This window comes from Notolepis coatsorum (assembly GCF_963971535.1).
Source record: "Notolepis coatsorum genome assembly, chromosome: 11".
Taxonomy (NCBI): domain Eukaryota; kingdom Metazoa; phylum Chordata; class Actinopteri; order Aulopiformes; family Paralepididae; genus Notolepis; species Notolepis coatsorum.
In genome coordinates this window covers 105,504,148-105,525,660 of record NC_140175.1, presented here as the reverse complement: position 1 = coordinate 105,525,660, position 21,513 = coordinate 105,504,148, and the positions used below count along the sequence as shown (strand labels likewise).

Here is a 21,513-nt window from a genome sequence, read left to right as displayed (position 1 = left end):
CCGACGGCACGTTAAGTGAAAGTATGGGTACCGTCTCAAAATCGTACTCAAGTAAAAGTCAGAGTATCTGGCTAAAAACACACTTGAGTAAAAGTCAAAAGGTTTCTACTTTTAAATGTACTTAAGTACTAAAAAGTCAAAGTAAAAACTTTGTTAAAAAACAAAGTAAAAACCCCATCATTAGAGCGGCTGATTGGCGCAGTGGGCAAGGCGCTCGCCTCTAACGCAGGAGATGCTGGGTTCGAGCCCAGCTCTCTGCGTTGCTACCGGCTGGCCGGTCGTTCATACTAACACAATTGGCAATTGGTTACTCAAGTACTTTACACCCCTGCCACAGGTTAATATTAAGGATCTATGTACAGTATCTAGATCTCGACTAGGCTTCTTTATTGAATTGTCTCTCAATATATTCTTATAATTTAGTTTATAATGAGCATTTAAAAAAAATAAAACATGGATTATTTGCATGGAAGAATGGGCAACCAAAATGTAAATACAGAGAAATCCTCAGAGTGTTTATAGTCATATCATAAAAACATACACACGGGGAAAAGATGAGACAAAACTTTAAATATTTACATATGTAAGACAGAAGTTAATGAGAATGAGGCTCCTTCTCGTGAAGACGCTCCTCTTGAGCCTCCAGGGATGATGGCTATTTTACTGTACGATGACGACAGCTAGACCCTGTGTCTCACAGTCGGCAACAAGAGGGAGAGAACCAGGTCTGAGGGAGCGCCGTGTGGTCGCCTGGATCTGTGATGATGACGCAGTGGAACTGAACACTAACTAACAACGGTTAACCCTTTCACTACGACAATACACAGGTTAACCCTTTCACTGCCACACAACAGCAGGTTAACCCTTTCACTGCCACACTAGAGAAGGTTAACCCATTACTATCACACTACCGACGGTAACCGTCGGTAGTGTGATAGTAAAGGGTTAACCTTCTGTAGTGTGGCAGTGAAAGGGTTAAGAGCAAACTTTACAGAGTGGAGCTCATGTCATGACAGTAATGTTACAGACTGGAGCTCATGTCATGACAGTAACGTTACAGACTGGAGCTCATGTCATGACAGTAACGTTACAGACTGGAGCTCATGTCGTGACAGTAACGTTACAGACTGGAGCTCATGACAGTAACGTTACAGACTGGAGCTCATGACAGTAACGTTACAGACTGGAGCTCGTGACAGTAACATTACAGACTGGAGCTCATGTCGTGACAGTAACGTTACAGACTGGAGCTCATGTCGTGACAGTAAAGTTACAGACTGGAGCTCATGTCGTGACAGTAACGTTACAGACTGGAGCTCATGTCATGACTAACGTTACAGACTGGAGCTCATGTCGTGACAGTAACGTTACAGACTGGAGCTCATGTCATGACAGTAACGTCACAGACTGGAGCTCATGTCGTGACAGTAACGTTACAGACTGGAGCTCATGTCGTGACAGTAACGTTAGACTGGAGCTCATGTTGTGACAGTAACGTGACAGACTGGAGCTCATGTCATGACAGTAATGTCACAGACTGGAGCTCATGTCGTGACAGTAACGTTACAGACTGGAGCTCATGTTGTGACAGTAACGTGACAGACTGGAGCTCATGTCATGACAGTAATGTCACAGACTGGAGCTCATGTCGTGACAGTAACGTTACAGACTGGAGCTCATGTCGTGACAGTAACGTTACAGACTGGAGCTCATGTCATGACTAACGGTACAGACTGGAGCTCATGTCGTGACAGTACCGGTACAGACTGGAGCTCATGTCGTGACAGTACCGTTACAGACTGGAGCTCATGTTGTGACAGTAACGTTACAGACTGGAGCTCATGTCGTGACAGTACCGTTACAGACTGGAGCTCATGTCGTGACAGTAACGTTACAGACTGGAGCTCATGTCGTGACAGTACCGTTACAGACTGGAGCTCATGTCGTGACAGTATCGTTACAGACTGGAGCTCATGTCGTGACAGTACGGTTACAGACTGGAGCTCATGTCGTGACAGTAACGTTACAGACTGGAGCTCATGTCATGACAGTATCGTTACAGACTGGAGCTCATGTCGTGACAGTAACGTTACAGACTGGAGCTCATGTCGTGACAGTATCGTTACAGACTGGAGCTCATGTCGTGACAGTAACGTTACAGACTGGAGCTCATGTCGTGACAGTAACATTACAGACTGGAGCTCATGTTGTGACAGTAACGTTACAGACTGGAGCTCATGTCATGACAGTAACGTTACAGACTGGAGCTCATGTTGTAAAAGTAACATTACAGACTGGAGCTCATGTTGTGACAGTAACGTTACAGACTGGAGCTCATGTCGTGACAGTATCGTTACAGACTGGAGCTCATGTCGTGACAGTAACGTTACAGACTGGAGCTCATGTCGTGACAGTAACGTTACAGACTGGAGCTCATGTCGTGACAGTAACGTTACAGACTGGAGCTCATGTCATGACAGTAACGTTACAGACTGGAGCTCATGTCGTGACAGTAACGTTACAGACTGGAGCTCATGTCATGACAGTAACGTTACAGACTGGAGCTCATGTCGTGACAGTAACGTTACAGACTGGAGCTCATGTCATGACAGTAACGTTACAGACTGGAGCTCATGTCATGACAGTAACGTTACAGACTGGAGCTCATGTCATGACAGTGACGTTACAGACTGGAGCTCATGTCATGACAGTACCGTTACAGACTGGAGCTTGTGGAAGAGGCCATGAAAGCATCGGTTTCCTTTAAGGTGAGTCAAGTGTCGTCAACTCTCTCTCACTCACACTCGCGTTATACACACTCACATAGAAGAAAAACGGAGACAAAAACAACAAATCCATTGTACAAATAATGCTTGAGTCATGTGCAACAGATGTAAGCCCCCACAAAACAAACAAAACAAAAGAACACCATGCACCACGTCTTAAATTCCCAATAGCGCCACATAAAAAAAAGAATCTGTCCATATGGCCAAAGCCCAGGAAACACAGCCGTCCTGCTCTACAGTTTAATGGATGCACAGCGGACCCTGTGGGGAGGAGAGGAGGAAGGGTCTTATGTGAGTTTGCTTTTTGTTTCTCTGGCGATCGGGTCTGTGGGGTCAACCTCTCTGGTCGTTGTTCACCTCTTGTCCCTGGTTCACCTCCATGGGGTCTTCTTTGAAGTTCTCACACTGCTCCATCACCTTCCTGAGGAAACACAACATTTTCAGAGAGCTGGGAAATAATTGTCTGTTGTTATTATCATCACTTAAATGGTAAACGGTGCATTTATATATCTCTTTTGTCCAAAGCGCTTTACAATTTTTGTTCCTCACATTCGCCCATTCACACACCGATGACGGAGGCGACCATGCGGGGTGCCAACCTGCTCATCGGGAGCAATTAGGGGTTAAGTGTCTTGCTCAAGGACACTTCGACACGCTGCCCGGGAGGAGCGGGAATTGAGCCGAGAACCTCCGGATAACCAGACGACTGCTCTACCTCCTGAGCCACTGTCGCCCCTCGTCACCGGAGTTGTCTAACCTCTTTACACACGGACAGTACGGCACGGCACTCTAACCTCTTACACACGGACAGTACGGCACGGCACTCAAGTTTCTTTAATAGTTGTCATACAGAAGTACAGAATACTTTTATACAAAAAATGCTTCCTTCTGTTACGTTCCAGAGACTGTGCTAGACAAGATAAATATGAAATAAAATAAAATATAGCATGTAAAAATATAGGTAAAATAGAAGTCACGTACGTAGACACAGTGATCAGTATATACATATGTACAATGTTCGATGCAGAATAGAGTAACTGAGTTACCATACAATATACTATGCAATATACTTGTAACTGAGGGGTACAATTCCCTGACTGTATTAATCAAGTATGGTATCATTAAACCACTACCGTCTTATGTACATTATTCTGGCCATACCGTACACAAGTATATGATGAGAACTCCTCCACAATGATACGGTTTCCACACAAATACTTGTTTAGAAGAATATTTATTACAGCAAGAATAGGATATATAACAATACTTTAATTGCGCTTATAAGGCAAAGAATGTGCGTAGGCAAGTCAATATGGAATGTCCATTCTCTGGTTACGCAGGAGGTAATTATACAACCTGACATATTAGGGAATTACATCTATGGTACACTTAATGATATAGCGGGATATACTGGAGGGGGTCCTCCCGGTTGTAAGCCGGTAGGGGGGGTAGGAGAGCCGTCGGTAGTAGACCGTCTGGTCAACGATATCTATGGAGACTTCAAGTACAGAAGACAGTGCAATAGACTCTTGATCCGCAGATGAATACACATTGGTTCTCTTGTAGGCTGTAGCTCCACAATGAAGAAGAAGCTAGGCGACCTCAGTCTCTCTGAGCGCCGACTCAACTTGACTCCTCTCGGGGGTAAATCCAACACTCACAGGCGTCGGCGATTATCCGCTCCACAAATCACAGTACCAAAGCAAATATATATTCCAGCCGCATAGGGCTCAGCAGTCGTCGGGTAGGTAATCCAGTGTACATGTCCCTCGGTCCTCGCCTAGATCTCCTCGGATGAAAGCGCCATGTGGTCGGCCCAACCTGGATAAGACTCTAGATAACACGAGGAAGCGTTGGAGATGCTGGTCACTTTAGAACTCTAACCGCACGATGCACCATACACGATAGACTATTATTACTTAATAGAAATACGTCGCACTCGACGGTACAGTGCCAAACTCTGACAATTCAGTTATTAATTCGCACGAGGTCTCAATGCTATTCTAAGGCCAAACAGGCCATACTTCACCGCACGTCGTATCGTGGGTGAGGCTTCACGTTCTGTTACTAAGTTGGGAAGAAGGGTAAGGGACTTCTACATTTACTTGCGCCATATTTATATGCACGGTGAACAAATAGTGCCACTCTCATTTCGGTAGCCGTATCCCTGAGCGGAGCCGGGGCTAGTACGGACATGTCTCGTCGGTACCTTTGAACTTGACGCCAGGGGCTGGTCCCCTGGCGCCTGGTCCTTTGTCCAATAAGAGAATGAACTATTATGGGCTATAGTAGGCTAAAGGGATATTCCGTGTATATGTACAAAGAATATACAAGGGATATCAAACGATATACAAATACTATTCAATATATATCCATAAATAAATATATATATTCGGTTTAATCTGATCCTTCGTAACAATACTAATATACAATACTATATAGTGCAAAGCAGAAATGGGATGAGGTACAATTTAGGTGCAATTTACAGTAAGGTGTACTGAGGTATGGGTTGTAGTGCAAATCCTTTACCAATAAATATAAAGTGTTAGGTGTTCTAAAGTGTGGAGAGTGGGTGCTGCAGTGTGTTGTTTGTTTAAAGTGAGTGTGTGCGTGTGGATGTGTGTGTTGTGAGTGCATTTGATGGTTGTTGCATAGTGTTATTGTTCGTTGAGCAACCTGATGGCCTGGGGATAGAAGCTTCTTCTGAGTCTTTCTGTGCTTGCCATGAGACTCCGGTATCGCTTGTCTGACCGCAGCAGTTCAAAGAGGCAGTTGTTTGGGTGGCTGGAGTCCTTAATAATTCTCTTAGCCTTACCCCTGCACCGCTTGTTGTAAATGTTCTGGAGAGTGGGAAGCCCCCCTCCAATAGACCTATCTCAAACCCTGCCCTCTTTTCTTGATCCTCCAATCACAACTGTCGCTTACCTCGGACAAACTTTGTAAGAGACAGTTGTGATTGGAGGATCAAGAAAAGAGGGCAGGGTTTGAGATAGGTCCATTGCGTTCGGCTGAACGTGCCACTCTCTGTAGTCTGCTTCGGTCTTGTGCAGTGCTATTCCCAAACCAGGAGGTGATATTGCCAGTCAGGATGCTCTCTATTGTACATGAGTAGAAGTTCTTAAGGATCTTCTGACTGACTTGGAACTTCCTTAGGCGCCTGAGGAAGTAGAGGCGTTGTCGTGCCTTCTTCACAACACTATCAATGTGTGTGGTCCATGTCAAGTCCTCGGATATGTGGGCTCCAAGGTACTTAAAACTGTTCACTCTCTCAACCGGTGCCCCGTCGATGCTGAGGGGGCTGTAGTCCCTGACCCCCGACCTCCTAAAGTCCACAATCATCTCCTTTGTTTTGCTGACGTTCAGTGAGAGGCTGTTCTCTTGGCATCATCCCGCCAGGACCTTGACCTCTTCCAGGTAGGCCCTCTCGTCGTTTGCAGAGATCAGGCCCACCACTACTGTGTCGTCAGCAAATTTGATGATTGTGTTGTTGTTCCGCTGAGCCACACAGTCATGTGTGTACAGGGAGTAGAGGAGGGGACTCAGAACACAGCCCTGGGGGGCCCCTATGTTGAGGGTGATGGATGAGGAGGTGCAGATGCCTGCTCTCACCACCTGGGGTCTGTCCGTCAGGAAGTCTAAGACCCACTGGCAGAGGTCATAGTTCAAGCCCAGGTCCCTGAGCTTGGCTATGAGTTTGGAGGGGACTATGGTATTGAATGCTGAGCTGTAGTCGATGAATAGCATTCTCACATAGTTCCCCTGCCTCTTGTCCAGGTGTGATGCTGCTGTGTGCAGCACATGGGCTATGGCGTCCTCTGTGGACCTGTTGGGGCGGTATGCAAATTGCAGGGGGTCCAGGTTGATGGGGAGGGAGGAGCAGATGTAGCCCTTTACTAGCTTCTCAAAGCACTTCATGGCTATGGAGGTGAGAGCTACAGGGCGGTAGTCGTTGAGGCAAGCAGGCTTGGATTTTTTAGGTACAGGGATGATAGTGGACTTCTTCAGGCAGGTGGGGATGACAGCCTGTTCTAAGGACAGGTTAAATATGTCAGTGAATACCGGGGCCAGTTGGTCGGCACAGACTTTTAGGACGCGGCCGGGGATGCCGTCCGGTCCTGCTGCCTTCCTGATATTCACTTTTTTAAAGGTCCTCCTCACCTCATGCTCTGTTACCCTGAACACTGAGTCTCCATCAGCAGACCCACCCCCCCATTGCCGTGGCTTGTAGACTGGTGTTGTTATTCCCAGCCTCAAACCTCGCATAGAAGGTATTGAGATCATTTGCTAAGGAGATGTCACTGTTCAGTTTGAGGGAGGTGCCTTTGTAATCTGTCATCGTTTTGAGGCCCTGCCTGTTCAAACTGAAGTTCAATTTTATTCCTTTAGCGCCGTTTTGCTTCTATTACTGTCCTCCTTACGTTTTATCTCGCCACCTTACACACGGACATCCCGTACACAGCCCTCGTCTGCCAGCTTCAGGCTGCATTTCCCCCGATCAACCAATACATTGTTGGAAAGTTAAATTTGCCGCCTTTCGATCGACACCATACTCTACCTATTGCGTGCTTCCAGTCTGGGGTTACAAGACCAAACAACCGACGAATTCGGACAAGTGACCACGTCCGGTTTGGCCTGGTCCTGAACGGACCAGTCACCTCTGATGGTGAAAATGATTGACCGCCTTTGTAGCCAATGAAATTCTGGAGCCAACGGTATCCCACGTGAGGGCTGATTGCAACGACAAAGCGGCAGAAGAAGACCAACAAATTCTTTGTTTTGACTCGCATGTCTGAACGGCCATTTTGGATAATCATACCGAATTATTGCCGGTAGACACATTACAAAAACATGTGTAAAACACAAATTTTCCGTGGGATTGTTATCAACTTTGGAACCGTTATGTTTTCCAACTCCTACCTTTCAGCTGGAACAAAAAAACAGGCATATGGCAACAAGTAAACAAAAACACGGGTAAACTTTTATTTCAGTGTGTTCAAACCTCTGTGACTATTACATTAGCACTCTTCCAGACTCATGCATGTGCTATAAGTAGTTCAAGAATAAATCGCAAATTACTTTGGGTATGCAATCGTCAGGCATGTTATGCAAAACTAGCCCCATTTTTGCCTGATGGATAAGAGGTTAATAACAAGTGTCTATGAGGTTACTCATGTTTGGGCGCCACGAAAGGCACTTTTCCTAAAATATGTATTTTAATCAAGAGGGTTAACCCATTAAGCCCGAGCGGTCCGGTACCGGACAGACAATAATTTTACGCCATAAATCGATCAATACAGTCCGTATATATTTTTTTTCAAATGTAGCCAAGAGTAAAGACCCTAACCCTATCAAAACAGCAGTCAAAGTGTATATTTTCAGCACTAAGTTTGTTTACCAATGATTTTAAGTGTTATATGAATACATATGGGTTTATAGAAATCTCAGCACATTGAGTCGGAAACCGGGGGATATTGACGCTAGGAAATGGCGCAGCCATATGTGGGTGTAGTCCTATGAAAGAAGAGACCCAGGGCTTTCGATGGGCTTTAGAATTTCATAAAACTACACTACCCAGCTCACTGTCTGGCATGAAATAATTTTTATTTTTTTTTATCCACTTTTTCTCCCATTTTCTATATTTTCTTCCATCCCAATTTCGTATCATCCAATTCAACCCTCCCCTGTCACGAACGCTGTTTCTTGCCTCCCACAAGCCGGCTGCAATGTGGACTAAGTCATACATAGCACAAGTCCCCTCCGGTACTTGAGGTAACAGCAGTCGCATCTTTTCACCTACGCAGCTCGATCTCTCAGTGGCGAGGAGTAACGCGTGGGAGGCTCACGCTGCCCCCGACACTTCCTGATTCTACTGCGCAGGCGCACCAACCGACCTGTAGGAGTCGCTGTCCACAACGCCCGATCCCCACCCATCAGTTTCCCACCCCCTAATACGGCCAATGTGTATTAGTATGAACGACCAGCTAAACTGAAAGCAATGTGGAGCGCGAGCCCAGCGTCTCCGCATTCGTGGCGAGCGCCTTGCCCACTACGCCACGTAGCCGCCCCATGAAATAATTTTTTTACGACATTTTCCGTAATTATGTCTCACGGGTCGAACAAACCTGAACATTATTGCCATAAAATAGAACGTAGTTTGTTTCTTTACCTTTCTGTGAATGTCTAGAAAAAAAGCGCGTCTCAATCTGATGAAAAATGTCGGAGCATTTTTCATTACAAAAAAGTAACTGTACTTAAAGTAGATTTAATTCACAGTCTTTGCTGCCCTGTAACGGGCGCCTGGTGGTACTAAATCCAGATTGCCATTGGAAAGAGAAGATTTGGCCCGATCCATAGATGTATGACTTGGCCATAATAAGGTAATTTATAGGCCTGATATTCTATATTCATATTTCAATGTGTCCGGATGGCAAAATTCTGTATCATCTGCCCTTTATTAATTTGCTTAGATTTTTTGTACACTTGATGTCAAGAAGGTGCTGAATGAGCTCGGTGACACATCTGGTCAATTTTAGCATGGTGTTATTCACCATCAAAGATAAAAAAAATTAAGCCTTTTAGTTGTTGTATGGTACTTGTGCTGTATGACAATACATTTGAATCTAATCTAATCTTCTTGCTTGTGTCACAAAGTGCTGTTTGAAGCATCTGTATGAAGACATGTTGGTTATACCTTGCCATGTGCTTGGTCTCTTCCTGTGAGCTCTCCAGTTCCAGAACCTTCTCCAGGAGAACTACCCCCCCTTCCTTTATCAGCAAGGGACAATATTTACTTGCTGGAGAAAGAAAGAAGAAGATGAATGGTATGGGTGACAGCATTATTTATAGACTGTAGAAAATAACATTCTGAGAATACTCTCGACAGACCTTCTAACTTGGCCTAAAAGTTCCTAGCAAAGAAGTTTAGCTTAAATATCCAGTATGATGAGTGAGAAAAAGCTTATTGTTGAATGTTCATGTCAGCTTCAGACGTATCAATTCATTGTTGTCTCCAGGAGGAAGATTGTGTGATTGGTTGTGTCTGTCTGGAGGAAGATTGTGTGATTGGTTGTGTCTGTCTGGAGGAAGATCGTGTGATTGGTTGTGTCCGTCTGTGTGTCTTTCCGTCAATCGGTTGATTGGTCGAATATTTGTTGTGCACATTCATGACCCCTAGAGGAAGAAGTCAATTGATTTTGTGATACCTATTGTTAGGTTTTAGTGAGTTTTTCCTTACCTTCGCGTGGGGTACGTCTGGGAGTGTTGCTTGCATGCATGCATTTATTTTGAGCTTATGGACCTTATGGTATTCTTGTTTTTTCTTGACTTACTGTGTTACTATGTATTTTTTCTTTTTTTTCTTCTTGACTTGTTTAAAGAAGATGTGTCTCTGTTAAGCACTTTGAGCTGCACACCGTGTATGAAAGGTGCTATATAAATGAAGATTATTATTATTATTTATTATCACCTTTCCTCTACCGCCACCATCAGGCCAAATGTTCAATAATCTCCTGATCTGATTTCCGCCAAACTTGACAAATATATTTGCCCTAGCATGTAATAGTGTAATAGTGTGAAAGTGTAATTGTGTTAGTGTAATAGTGTGTAATGTGTAATAGTGTGCTAGTATACTAGTGTAACAGTGTCACATAAGAAATGTGGCTGCGGCCTGGTGGAGATTTGTGCTCTACTGAGCACACCTTTCTGTTTTATAGTTCTAGTTATACGTTTTTTAGTTCTAGTTATAACTGTTCTATAGTTCTAGTTTATAGTTCTATGCTAAACCTAAACAATAACATTCCATGCTAACAATTTTTATTTTTACATAATTAGCTTGAACCGTCATCACCTGCCTTTCAGTTTCACAGATGAAAAAGAAAGTTGATCTTAACTAATGAAGTCAATAATGAGAACCATACATGTTATACCAAAGTGAAACAAGTTTTGAAACACAAAACGGGCACAATGTGCCACATACTCACGATAAACTGACACTAGGTTGAAGAGCGCCCACGTGGCCCAGTGCTGACTGACCGGGGCGACGCTCTGGGGTAACAGGCGCAGGATCGGCTCAAATGACCTGAGGAGAGAGACTACATCTAGTCTTCCAACGCTTCAACAGATATATGACACATGGCTATGGCAAGTTGGCATTTATCTTAGTACATGTTTATAGATGAGTTGCAATATTATTTTGACTTGAAAAGATGATACTGCATCTTCATCTGACTAACATAGTGATGATACTGCATCTTCATCTTCATCCGACCAACATTATGATGATACTGCATCTTCATCTGAGCATTTTCCATAACATGTCCCCTTTAAGTTTGCTTGTGGTGTATACATGTTATTTATGTTATGTCATCTTCGTTTCTGCCGAATGTTCACTACTACAGTCAACATGAATATGCTTTATTTACAGTTCACATGCAGGCGTTCTGAAGAAGGCTGATGGATAATCATCACCTCTTAAACAGTACTGTATATTTGTATATCTTGTATGTCATAAATGTCTTGATGAATTGAAAATGAGGGACCCTGATGAAAACAAGACGAAAGTCTTTCTCTGGTCTGCATCCCCTTAACAATTGTGTGTATTGAGCCGTACTGTATTGTACCCATTCTGCAATATGTTAATAAAATTTGCAATCAATCAATCAATCATCACCTGTAGTTGATGTTCCGGCGAGAGGTGACGTCCCAGCTCTGGATGGCCTCCCACATCTGGTCCATGACGGTGTCCCTCAGAGGGTCCTCCATGGCCCACGCCTCAGGACCGTCGAACACGATGTGGGAGAGGACTCCGCACGCGTTGTAAGAAACCTCAATCCCATCCGCCTTGCTGTTGAGCAGGTCACTGTCAAAGCACAACGACAAGGAGAAGTGAACATGTAAATAGAATGATAAAAAAAATAAAAGGTAAATCAATCAATCAATCAAATGTATTTGTATAGCACATTTAGACATGACTGCAACCAAAGTGCTTCACAGTAAGTCGCATAGCACATTATTTTTTTGTGCAAAAATTGTGCATTTATATAACCGCTTTTTATCCAAAGCGCTTTACAATTTTTGTTCCTCACATTTTACCCATTCACTGCAAGGTGCCAACCTGCTCAACGGGAGGAGATAGTGGTTAAGTGTCTTGCTCAAGGACACTTCGACACGCTGCACAGGAGGAGCTGGAATTGAACCGGGAACCTTCCGACTACCAGACGACCGCTCTACCTCCTGACCCACCGTCGCCCCACATAGAACCTTAACATTTACTTAAACATACACCTTTTTTTTTTTTTGAACTTTCTTTTATTTTGTGTCATATTGAACATCACATTGCATTAATCATACAGTATAATATACTTGATTCACATAGTCAATGACATTTGTTACTCAGGCTCTTCCCTCTTATTCAATTTGTTTAAGGTATTCAGCGTAATCAAAATAAGCTGTATAATCCGAGTACGCCTCTTAAACAACCCAGTGGGGAGGGATTTTTACAATATTTTTTTTTATGATTTTTTGTAGGATAAGAAACGAAAAAATAAATAGAAAAATAAATTTAGCAAAAGGAAAAAAATATATACTTTAACAGAAAAAAAGAACAACAAAAAAAGAAAAGAAAAAAAAGAGAGAGGGCGTCAGGCTCATGCTAATGTATCTCCAGGTACAAGGTTACAAGTGACCATCTCTGCATAAACATATCTTTTTTCAGTAAAACATACACCTTTTAACCCTTTCACTACCACTACCAGATGGTTAACCCTGTCACTGCGACAATACAGAAGGTTAACCCCTTCACTGCCACACTACAGAAGGTTAACCTTTCACTACCACACTACAGACGGTTATCTGTAGTGTGGTAGTGAAAGGGTTAACACTAACACCATACTTTATTACAAAAATTACTAAAAGGTTTACACTACACCGATACCTCATTTTTACATTGTGTTGCATTTTATACTTTTGTTTGGTATATTGTATATTTTGTATAGTGTTTGGTCTTTATTCTTTTAACTTTTATTTAATGTATGAAGCACAATCTCAGGAGTCTCATACAGAACCAAGCATTTCACTGTACAGTACATGTACATTATATGTGACAAAGAAAACAAAAAACTTCACTGGGTCAACATTAGAGCGACCGCACGTTGACAGCTGTCAAGTCCACATCTGCCGATCAAACAGAACAGTAAAATATAAACGTCTCCGAGGGCCCTTTTCAACAGAGGTGCTTTTAGGAACATAATCGGGATCTCCTCACAAACTCGCTCCAATCTCCATGAGACAAATGCCTTGTGTGTCTTGTCCTTGTTGGTCAGGAATCAAAGTGAAGAGAATGAAGTTAACACAGATATACATCTTATCCACCACAACCCATGCATTCCTATTTAACTATCAGCGGGAAAAGGCCAACTGTACGCAACCTTGTTGTGTAAGAAACACGGTTAGTCGACATTAGGGCGACAGTGGCTCAGGAAGTAGCCCCTTTCGTGACTGTGATGCACGCCAACAAGGTTTGGCCGAGTGAATCCACAGTCCCTTGCTCTTCAATAGGAAACCAACCTAGATTTACCCTGACGAACTGGTCCTACCCGAACCGTTCGTTATACAAGTATCACAGAGACATGTCAACGGTACTCACAGTTGTACGAGGGTCTTGGACAGAGAAACGTAATAGTCACTGGTCAATAGGGCTGACCTTCTAATTTTTTTTTGGAATTCGAAGCTTCGGGGCCGAGATTCGATTTGACTTCGAAGCTTCGATATTTATTAAAAAAAATAAAAATAAATGTATTACAAAAAGAATTATGTTGTGGGACTTGTACAGCACTTTGTTCAACTTTGTCAGTGCTGTAACGTTTAAACCTTTTAAAATCTTAGACAAACGAAACACTTTGCCTTCATGAAATATTGTAAGCAGTCATTTGAGGCGTTATAAAAGCAGCACAATGAACACAAATCTGTCAGTGCCGAGTCCGACCTCATCTTAAATAACAAACAGCATTGCTTGTTGTACGAAGTTAACACTTTGATTGCCTAAGGCTAAATTCATGATATACCATAGGTTGCCAGCTCTATTTGTCTATGTAGAAGTTCCCCTTCTTTGCAGGGCTATAACTTTTTAAATTCTATTGCTAAATTGCCATTATTAGGGCCCATTCAATGTTCTATATGTATTGTTCAGGGTGTATGAACGTTAAACTTTTTCATTCACATATTCGTACTAAAATATGATCTAAAGTATAAGTATGTTTTCATCTCTTTCTGCAGCTTTCTCCAGAACGTGATTTATAGCCCCAAATGCATTATATTGATGATCAAATACAGTTTGATAGCAATCGGCGCGATATAAAAAAAATCCAACTGGACGGACTTCTGGAAGTTACTACACGTAATCTGATGTTGACCGGATGGCCGAGGGGGCGTTTATAATTCCGTGGGCAGCGTTATACCATTCATCTAATGTGGGTCAAATGTTCATCATAGCAGTTAGTATCGTACACATTGAAAAATAACGCTGAATCTTACCGTATCTTCCTCGCGCCGTTGGGCGATGAGCGTGGAACAGACATTTTCCTATTATGGGATATAGAAATATCCGGTCCATTTCCAGGTTGTATAATAATATATACGTCCAAATCATGTTGTTTTTTCGAGTTATTTGCAGCGATCGATGTTCACTGTGTGAAGACTGAGTCTATCTAACATTAGCGAGTGCCCGGACCACATATGGAGTGAGTCCTACCGGGTTAAAGGTAACATCCGTTTTTTCGATCTGCCGATCGGCCACCAGATGGCGGTCTTGCACCGCTAGAGGATTGAGAGGAGATCACACTTGTGTCTCAGGGCCCCGGAAAGGAAATATGATTCCGATCACAGATTTTTGAAATATTGATATCAAAGACGAGTTACGGCGTCTTCGGCAACTTGAGCATGGCGGGGAAGGACGCCTAAAAGCGTCTTCCGGCAGTTAAAGTGTTAACAAAGAGAGGCAGAGTTAATTTTGCACACAAAAAAAATTGAATTTTATTTTCATATTCGAATCCCATGCCCATCGAACGAAGCTTCAAAGTATTTAAGACAGCCCTACTGGTCAACACAGCTTTATTTCCGGCATTGGGTGCCTGATGCGCATGTGCTGTGATCACAGCGCAGGCGCATCAGGCAGCTAGAGCCGTTTTGAGCAGTGTTGACCAGTTTATAATTTTTTTTTTAAATCTTTATTAGCAACGCCGAGCTTTCAAACCATTACGTTTCTCTGTCCAAGACCCTTGTGCAACTGTGAGTACCTTTGAAATTTCTCTGTGATACTTGTATAACGAACGGTTCGGGTAGGACCAGTTCGTCAGGGTAAATCTAGGTTGGTTTCCTATTGAAGAGAAAGGGACTGTGGATTCACTCGGCCAAACCTTGTTGGCGTGCATCACAGTCACGAAAGGGGCTACTCAGGAGGTAGAGTGGCCGTCTGGTAGTCGGAAGGTTCCCGGTTCCATTACTGCTCCTTACGGGCAGCGTGTCGATGTGTCCTTGAGCAAGACACTTAACCCCTAATTGTTCCCGATGTTGGCACCTTGCATGGTCGTCTCCGCCATCGGTGTGTGAGTGAACGGGTGAATGTGAGGAACAAAAATTGTAAAGCACTTTGGATAAAACTTGTCTCTCTCTCTCTCATACACAACAACACACATACACACTATCTCTCTCTCCATACTATATAAACTCAAGGCTCTGTTGCCTAGACTCAATCCATACGTATATACTGCCTACAACTGTCTTACAATATAACACTATGATAGCAATGTATAATAACACTGTATATATCTGTATACATATCCACACGGTACACACTGTATATACGTCCATCTGTATATATTCCGTACCCTCTTTTTAGGTAAACCACTGGCTAGTATGGTTTACTACCATAGTGTATTCATACTTGTACCACTGTATATAATAATACTGTGCATATATTAGCATATTTACTAGAGGTGGGCATAGATTAATTTTTTTTAATCTAGATTAATCTATCTGCAATCCTGGATTTAATCTAGATTAATCTAGATTAAAATGACAAAAAAAAAAAGAAAAAAAAAACCTGCCGAAGGCATTCAAAATATGTGTGTTCTACCCAAATAATGACCAGAAGTAAGTCCTTACTTTTTCTTTCCTCCTTATGTTTCTCAGGCCAGGTGGCCCATTACACCATGAGCCCATCTCCCGTTTCCAAAATGCATTACAGACTGTTTGAAAAAGCTGTTTTGCTATGATAATTGGTAATGAAATATCAAAATAATGTTCAATAAGATGTACTTGTGTTTAATAAGTTGTTTTATTCAGAAGTTAACACAAATAAATAATATTACCAGTACAGTACAGTATCTAGCACTTTCAGGAGCAGAACAGAAAGAAGCATTTCAAACTTGAACTATGTGACATGGCTTGAATCAACTGCTCCAGTGGAGTTGCTCAATGGCCAATGGTGTCAACTGTGGTTGTACTGGGCAGCTCCCAGGTGTGAATGGAACTGTGTGAATGTGAAGCAGGGCGTTCCTGAAAAAGAGCATCTGTGCTCAGCGAACCTACCCTGGGTAAATAAAGGTAAACATTTTTTATTTTTATTTTTTAGATTAATGCGTTAATTATATTATCGCGCGATACTAGTATAGCGTTAACGCAGCACGTTAACGCCGTTAACGGCCCAGCTCTAATATTTACTATGTAGCTTCATCATATATACTCCACGTATTGCTATCGCACTTTACTGTTCCTTTGCACTCTGATTAGACTTCATTTTGTTGTACTGTACACTTGTGCTGCGCAATGACAATACAATTTAACCCTTTCACTGCCACACGACAGAAGGTTAGCCCTTTACTATCACACAACCGACGGCGATGCTCCATCATTAGCTCCGCAAATGCGGAGCTAATGATGCTAATGATGGAGCATCGCCGTCGGTTGTGTGATAGTAAAGGGCTAATCTTCTGTATTGTCTTAGTGAAAGCGTTAACCGGCTGTCGTGTGGCAGTGAAAGGGTTAATCTAATAAAAAAATAAAATAAAAAAATGTAAATAATCAAAACCAAAATCACTTTCCAAGCCAAAAAAGCAGACTGATGCAAGAAGGTCTTTGGTGAGACAGAGTGAGACAGAGTGAGACATGTGTCCTTACCTGAACACAGAGATGAAGTGTGGGGTGAGCAGCTGGGGCCGCAGGGCTCTCACCTCCGCCACGTTTCCCAGAAGCCCCAGCATGTTACGATGGAGCTCTTGCTTGTCTGGAAACTCCTAACAGGACAGAGAAGAAATAGAAAAGAGTGTGCATTAGCTCCAACCTTTTTGCAATAGGCCACTCCCATTGCCACACCCCCTTTTAGCCAATTGGCATGAACACACCTTCACACACACTTGACCTCCATGACCAATGTCAGCCTCTTAGGGTGAAATCTGTGGCCCCTAGGGGCTGGGAAGCTTTTGTGGACCAACCAACCAACCAACCCACCCACCCACCCAACCAACCAACCATCCATCCAAACAACCAACCAACAAACCAACCAACCAAACACATTACTGACTTAAACACATTACAGACCTGGGCCCCGTTCCCCGTACCTGGATAACTGAGTTAGCCGGATAACTTTCGGTCAAGTCTGACTTAAGCCGGACTTTCCCATTCACCGAAGCTGGATTGTCTAAATCACCATGACAACAGATCAAAAAGTTTGAGCCTGGTCGAGAGCAGGGTTAAGTTCAAGTTAGCCGGATGAACCATAGCCACGCCCCCGCAAAGAAGTGACAGCTCGTTTCCTGAAATTATTCCCACAGTCTACGATCTGCATTATACCATTCTGAATTACGTTTTTGTGCTCCATTCTTCCAGAGGGGGCTTTTGAAATGTAAAATAGACCCAAAATGCTGATACTAAATTCACTTTGTCCTAAATAATGCACGTTATATATACCGTGGCGCTCGCTAGGTGCGATGTACACATTATGTGGTTATTTTAACAACGCGCAGCATTGCAAATGTGAATCCCGCGGGGATATCCTTAATGATTGAAACCTATCGCTCGTTTGGCTCTGATTCCTTTCATATTCTCCGCTGTGGATGAGGAGCGAGGAAGGAGAGGAGCGCCTGGATTTTGTTTCATGCAAGCATAAAATTGAAGTGTCTATGCGTGGATTGTGGATTTTGTGTGATATTGTAACTGGGATTAAAATGTCTGATGAGATGCGCTGTTTGACGGATTTGAGAAATTGAATGAGCCGTTGACGTCACATTAATGAATGAGAATAAAGAGATAAAACTTCATTCAAAATAAAGAATATTCTAAACACGGGTCTCTCGTTCATTAATGTATAAACAATGAATTTATCCCATCTGGCACAGTGGCGCAGCGGTAGTGCTCAATCCTGGCAACCGGGCGACCGGTGTTCGAAACCCCGTGTTTCCAATATAATTTTTTGGAATATAATATTAATGATTATACGCAAGAGTAGCCTAGTTTTAAGTTAAAATATTATAAATCTACATGCATTGAGGATGTCATTCTTTATATAGCTCTCAACGTGCACCAAATTGAATTATTCCTACATTGCAAAAAGAAGGAAAAGACTAGGATTCGAACCCCGGTCGTCTGCGTGAAAGTCAAAAGGACAAACCGTCACACCGCAGTACAGATAAATAAAAAATCCACCATACATCAATCAATGGATAAGAGAGCCGTATCCTTATTCTGAAACAGTTGAACTGATTATTTTCGCTAGCAAGATCTCATTTGATTATTCAATGCATAAACCTACTGCCAGCAGGAACGTTTAAAGAAATATAATCTGATTGATTGGGGTAATGAGGGATTTAAAATTAGCCTATAGATTATGCATTTAACTTGTCGGCAAGGCTATTGAGCCGCCTGCAATCTGTAAAACAATCAATCAATCAATGCCGTTAGAAGATCAGGATTTCTGCGATCTACACCTGCTGTCTTTTCAACTGAAGCGGCCGCACGCACTTATCCAGAGTCTCAAGTCTGGCTCGAGTTAACGAGACTGAATCAGCGTTCCAGGAACAGGAAAATCCCGGCTTCAAACATCGGGTTAACTGAATCTGGATAATGGGACTCTTGATCGACTTAGTTGAACCAGGTACGGGGAATAGGGCCCTGCACACAATACTGACTTGACTTTATGCTTGTTTCCAACTTGTAAGATGACTTTGCGGGGGAGTTGATGAGCTGGTGGACACAGTGTTTACAAGGTGCACTTGAGGGCAACATAACAATGGACAACCTGTCGACTAACCTTCAGACACTCCAGGAAGAGGCTCATGCCGCGACAGTTGAGGAACATCTGACAGTTATCAGGGGTTTCGTCCGTGATGTTCCACAGGGCACTCCAGGAGAACTCCATCACCTGGTCACACTGAGAAAAGGTTGTGGATTACTCATCAGACTTGCTTTCTTTGGTGGATTGCAATTTTTACATTTGATAAATAATTAAATAACAAATGTCTTTTGTTATAGTGTTTTTAATTTTTTACTCTATATTTTGTATTTGATTCTTTGTATTTTGTACTCAAATTTTAAGTCTGTATTTATTATTTGTATCGTCTTGTCAATATTATTATTGTTGATGTCAATGTGGTATTTGTATAAAAAAAGATTTGAAAAAGAAAATTTTATAAAAAAATTAAATAATTAAATAACAATTGTAACAGTGCAAAGGTAGATCATGTCAGAAGAGTTCGATGGACTACTAGAAAGTAATTTTGAGAACTAGGCTTCTTTCAAGTTTCTGAGCACTGGCAGACAGCAGGGAGCCTCTCTAAACAAACCCTTACATTCTCCCAAAACTAAAGCCTTGTCTTGTTTCGCCAAAGGGAGAAAAGAAAGTAGTTTCGTGCACCGACTAGATTTCAACTACAATACATTCAACTTTCAGTTTATCTTGGTCAATTCCTGGTTTTTGAACAAGGTAGGTAAATACTTCACCTATACTCCCCCCCCCCCCCCCCCCCCCTCCCACCTACCCTCCAATGTACAGTTTCTACGTCAAATGTATATACTCTCTTTTCTGGACTCTTTTGGTATCACAAACAGTACTGTATTTGCAAATCTGATATGTCATAATTTGCTGCAGCTCAAATGTATCCCCTTGCCCCACTTTGCCTTTTATGTCTCTGTCTGTGTTTTGTGTATTTTGTACGTTTGTTTTTGTTTTTGCTGCCATTTTGGCCAGGTCTTGCTCGAAAAAGAGATCTTTGATCTCAAGTGACTACCTGGTAAAATAAAGGTAAAATAAAATAGATGTAGCAGTACTGTCTATCTGTATGTCGTGTATGTCATATGTTATGATGAATTGAAAATGGGGGACCCTGATGTAAACAAGACGAAAGTCTTTCTCTGGTCAGCATCCCCTTAACAATTGTATGTTTTGAGCTGTACTGTACTGTACCCATTCTGCAATCTGTTAATAAAGTTTTCAATCAATCAAAACATAATACTGTTCTGACAGCACAATATTAACGTAATTAACCCTTTAATCGCCAAGGACGACTTAACACGTCATTCTCCGCCATGCGTAATCTGCCAATGACGTCTTACAGCGTCTTTGAGATCAATATTTCAAAAATCTGTCATGGCAATCATATTTCACCCACGGAGACTTGAGACTTGCTGTTGATCTCCTCTCAACTCTCCAACGGTTCAAGACCGCCATCTGGTGGCCGATCGGTGAATCGCGAAAAGCGGAAGTGACGCGCTGGAAGTGGTGCTCACCCATATTTCATCCGGCCACTCGCTATTGCTAGCGGGACTCCAGCTCGACACACTGGATAGCGATCCGTTGCCAATAACTCGATAAACAACATGATTTGGACGTATATACTATTATACAACCTGGAAATGGATCGCATATAACAACATCCCATAATAGCGATCTTTCTGCTCCACGCTGATCACCCAACAGTCAGAGGAAGCCGCGGTGAGTTTCAGCGTGTTTGATTATTATATATATTTTTTTTGATCCACTTTTTCTCCCATTTTTCTATTTTTTCTCCCATCCCAATTTCGTATCATCCAATTTCAACCCTCCCCTGTCACGAACGCTGTTTCTTGCCTCCCACAAGCCGGCTGCAATGTGGACTAAGTCATACATAGCACAAGTCCCCTCCGGGTCGAGGAGTAACGCGTGGGAGGCTCACGCTGCCCCAGACACTTCCTGATTCTACTGCGCAGGCGCACCAACCGACTTGTAGGAGTCGCTTGTTCACAACGTTCGATCCCCACCCTTCAGTTTTCCCTCCCCGTAATACGGCCAATGTGTATTACTGCGGACGACCAGCTAAACTGAAAACAATGTGGAGAGCTGGATTCGAACACGCGAATCCTAGCGTCTCCACACTGGTGGCGAGTGCCTTGCCCACTACACCACCTAGCCGCCCGTGTTTGATTATTATTAAACGTATAATCTGCTCTGATATATATATCGGCCATACTACATGAATCATTTAACGTCGGCCACGGACTTATAAACCCCCCCCCCCCCCCCCCTCCTCACCAGCAGATGATGAGGCATGACGTGTAGGACCTTGTACAATTGAATTTTTTTATCTGACGTCAATCGGTATCAAACTACATTTGATGATCTAATATATGTATTTAGGGCTATAACTCACGTTCTGCAGAATGCTGCAGAAAACGATAAAAACATATTTATACTTTAGACCGT

The 21,513-nt window shown here is 42.8% G+C and overlaps 1 protein-coding gene across 1 annotated transcript in view; it reads right to left on the bottom strand.

Moving 5' to 3' along the window:
- Window positions 1-2,504: 2,504 nt before the first annotated feature.
- Window positions 2,505-21,513, bottom strand: part of zer1 (zyg-11 related, cell cycle regulator) — a 63,205-nt gene continuing 44,196 nt past the window's right edge. Inside the window, exons 11-16 of the mRNA XM_084324606.1 lie at window positions 19,087-19,206; window positions 16,959-17,074; window positions 11,455-11,643; window positions 10,766-10,863; window positions 9,478-9,580; window positions 2,505-3,207 (exon numbers count right to left, since the gene is read on the bottom strand). Of these exons, the coding sequence (XP_084180732.1) occupies window positions 3,120-3,207; window positions 9,478-9,580; window positions 10,766-10,863; window positions 11,455-11,643; window positions 16,959-17,074; window positions 19,087-19,206 (714 nt within the window). The 3' untranslated portion in view covers window positions 2,505-3,119. The remainder of the gene's footprint in view (window positions 3,208-9,477; window positions 9,581-10,765; window positions 10,864-11,454; window positions 11,644-16,958; window positions 17,075-19,086; window positions 19,207-21,513) is intronic.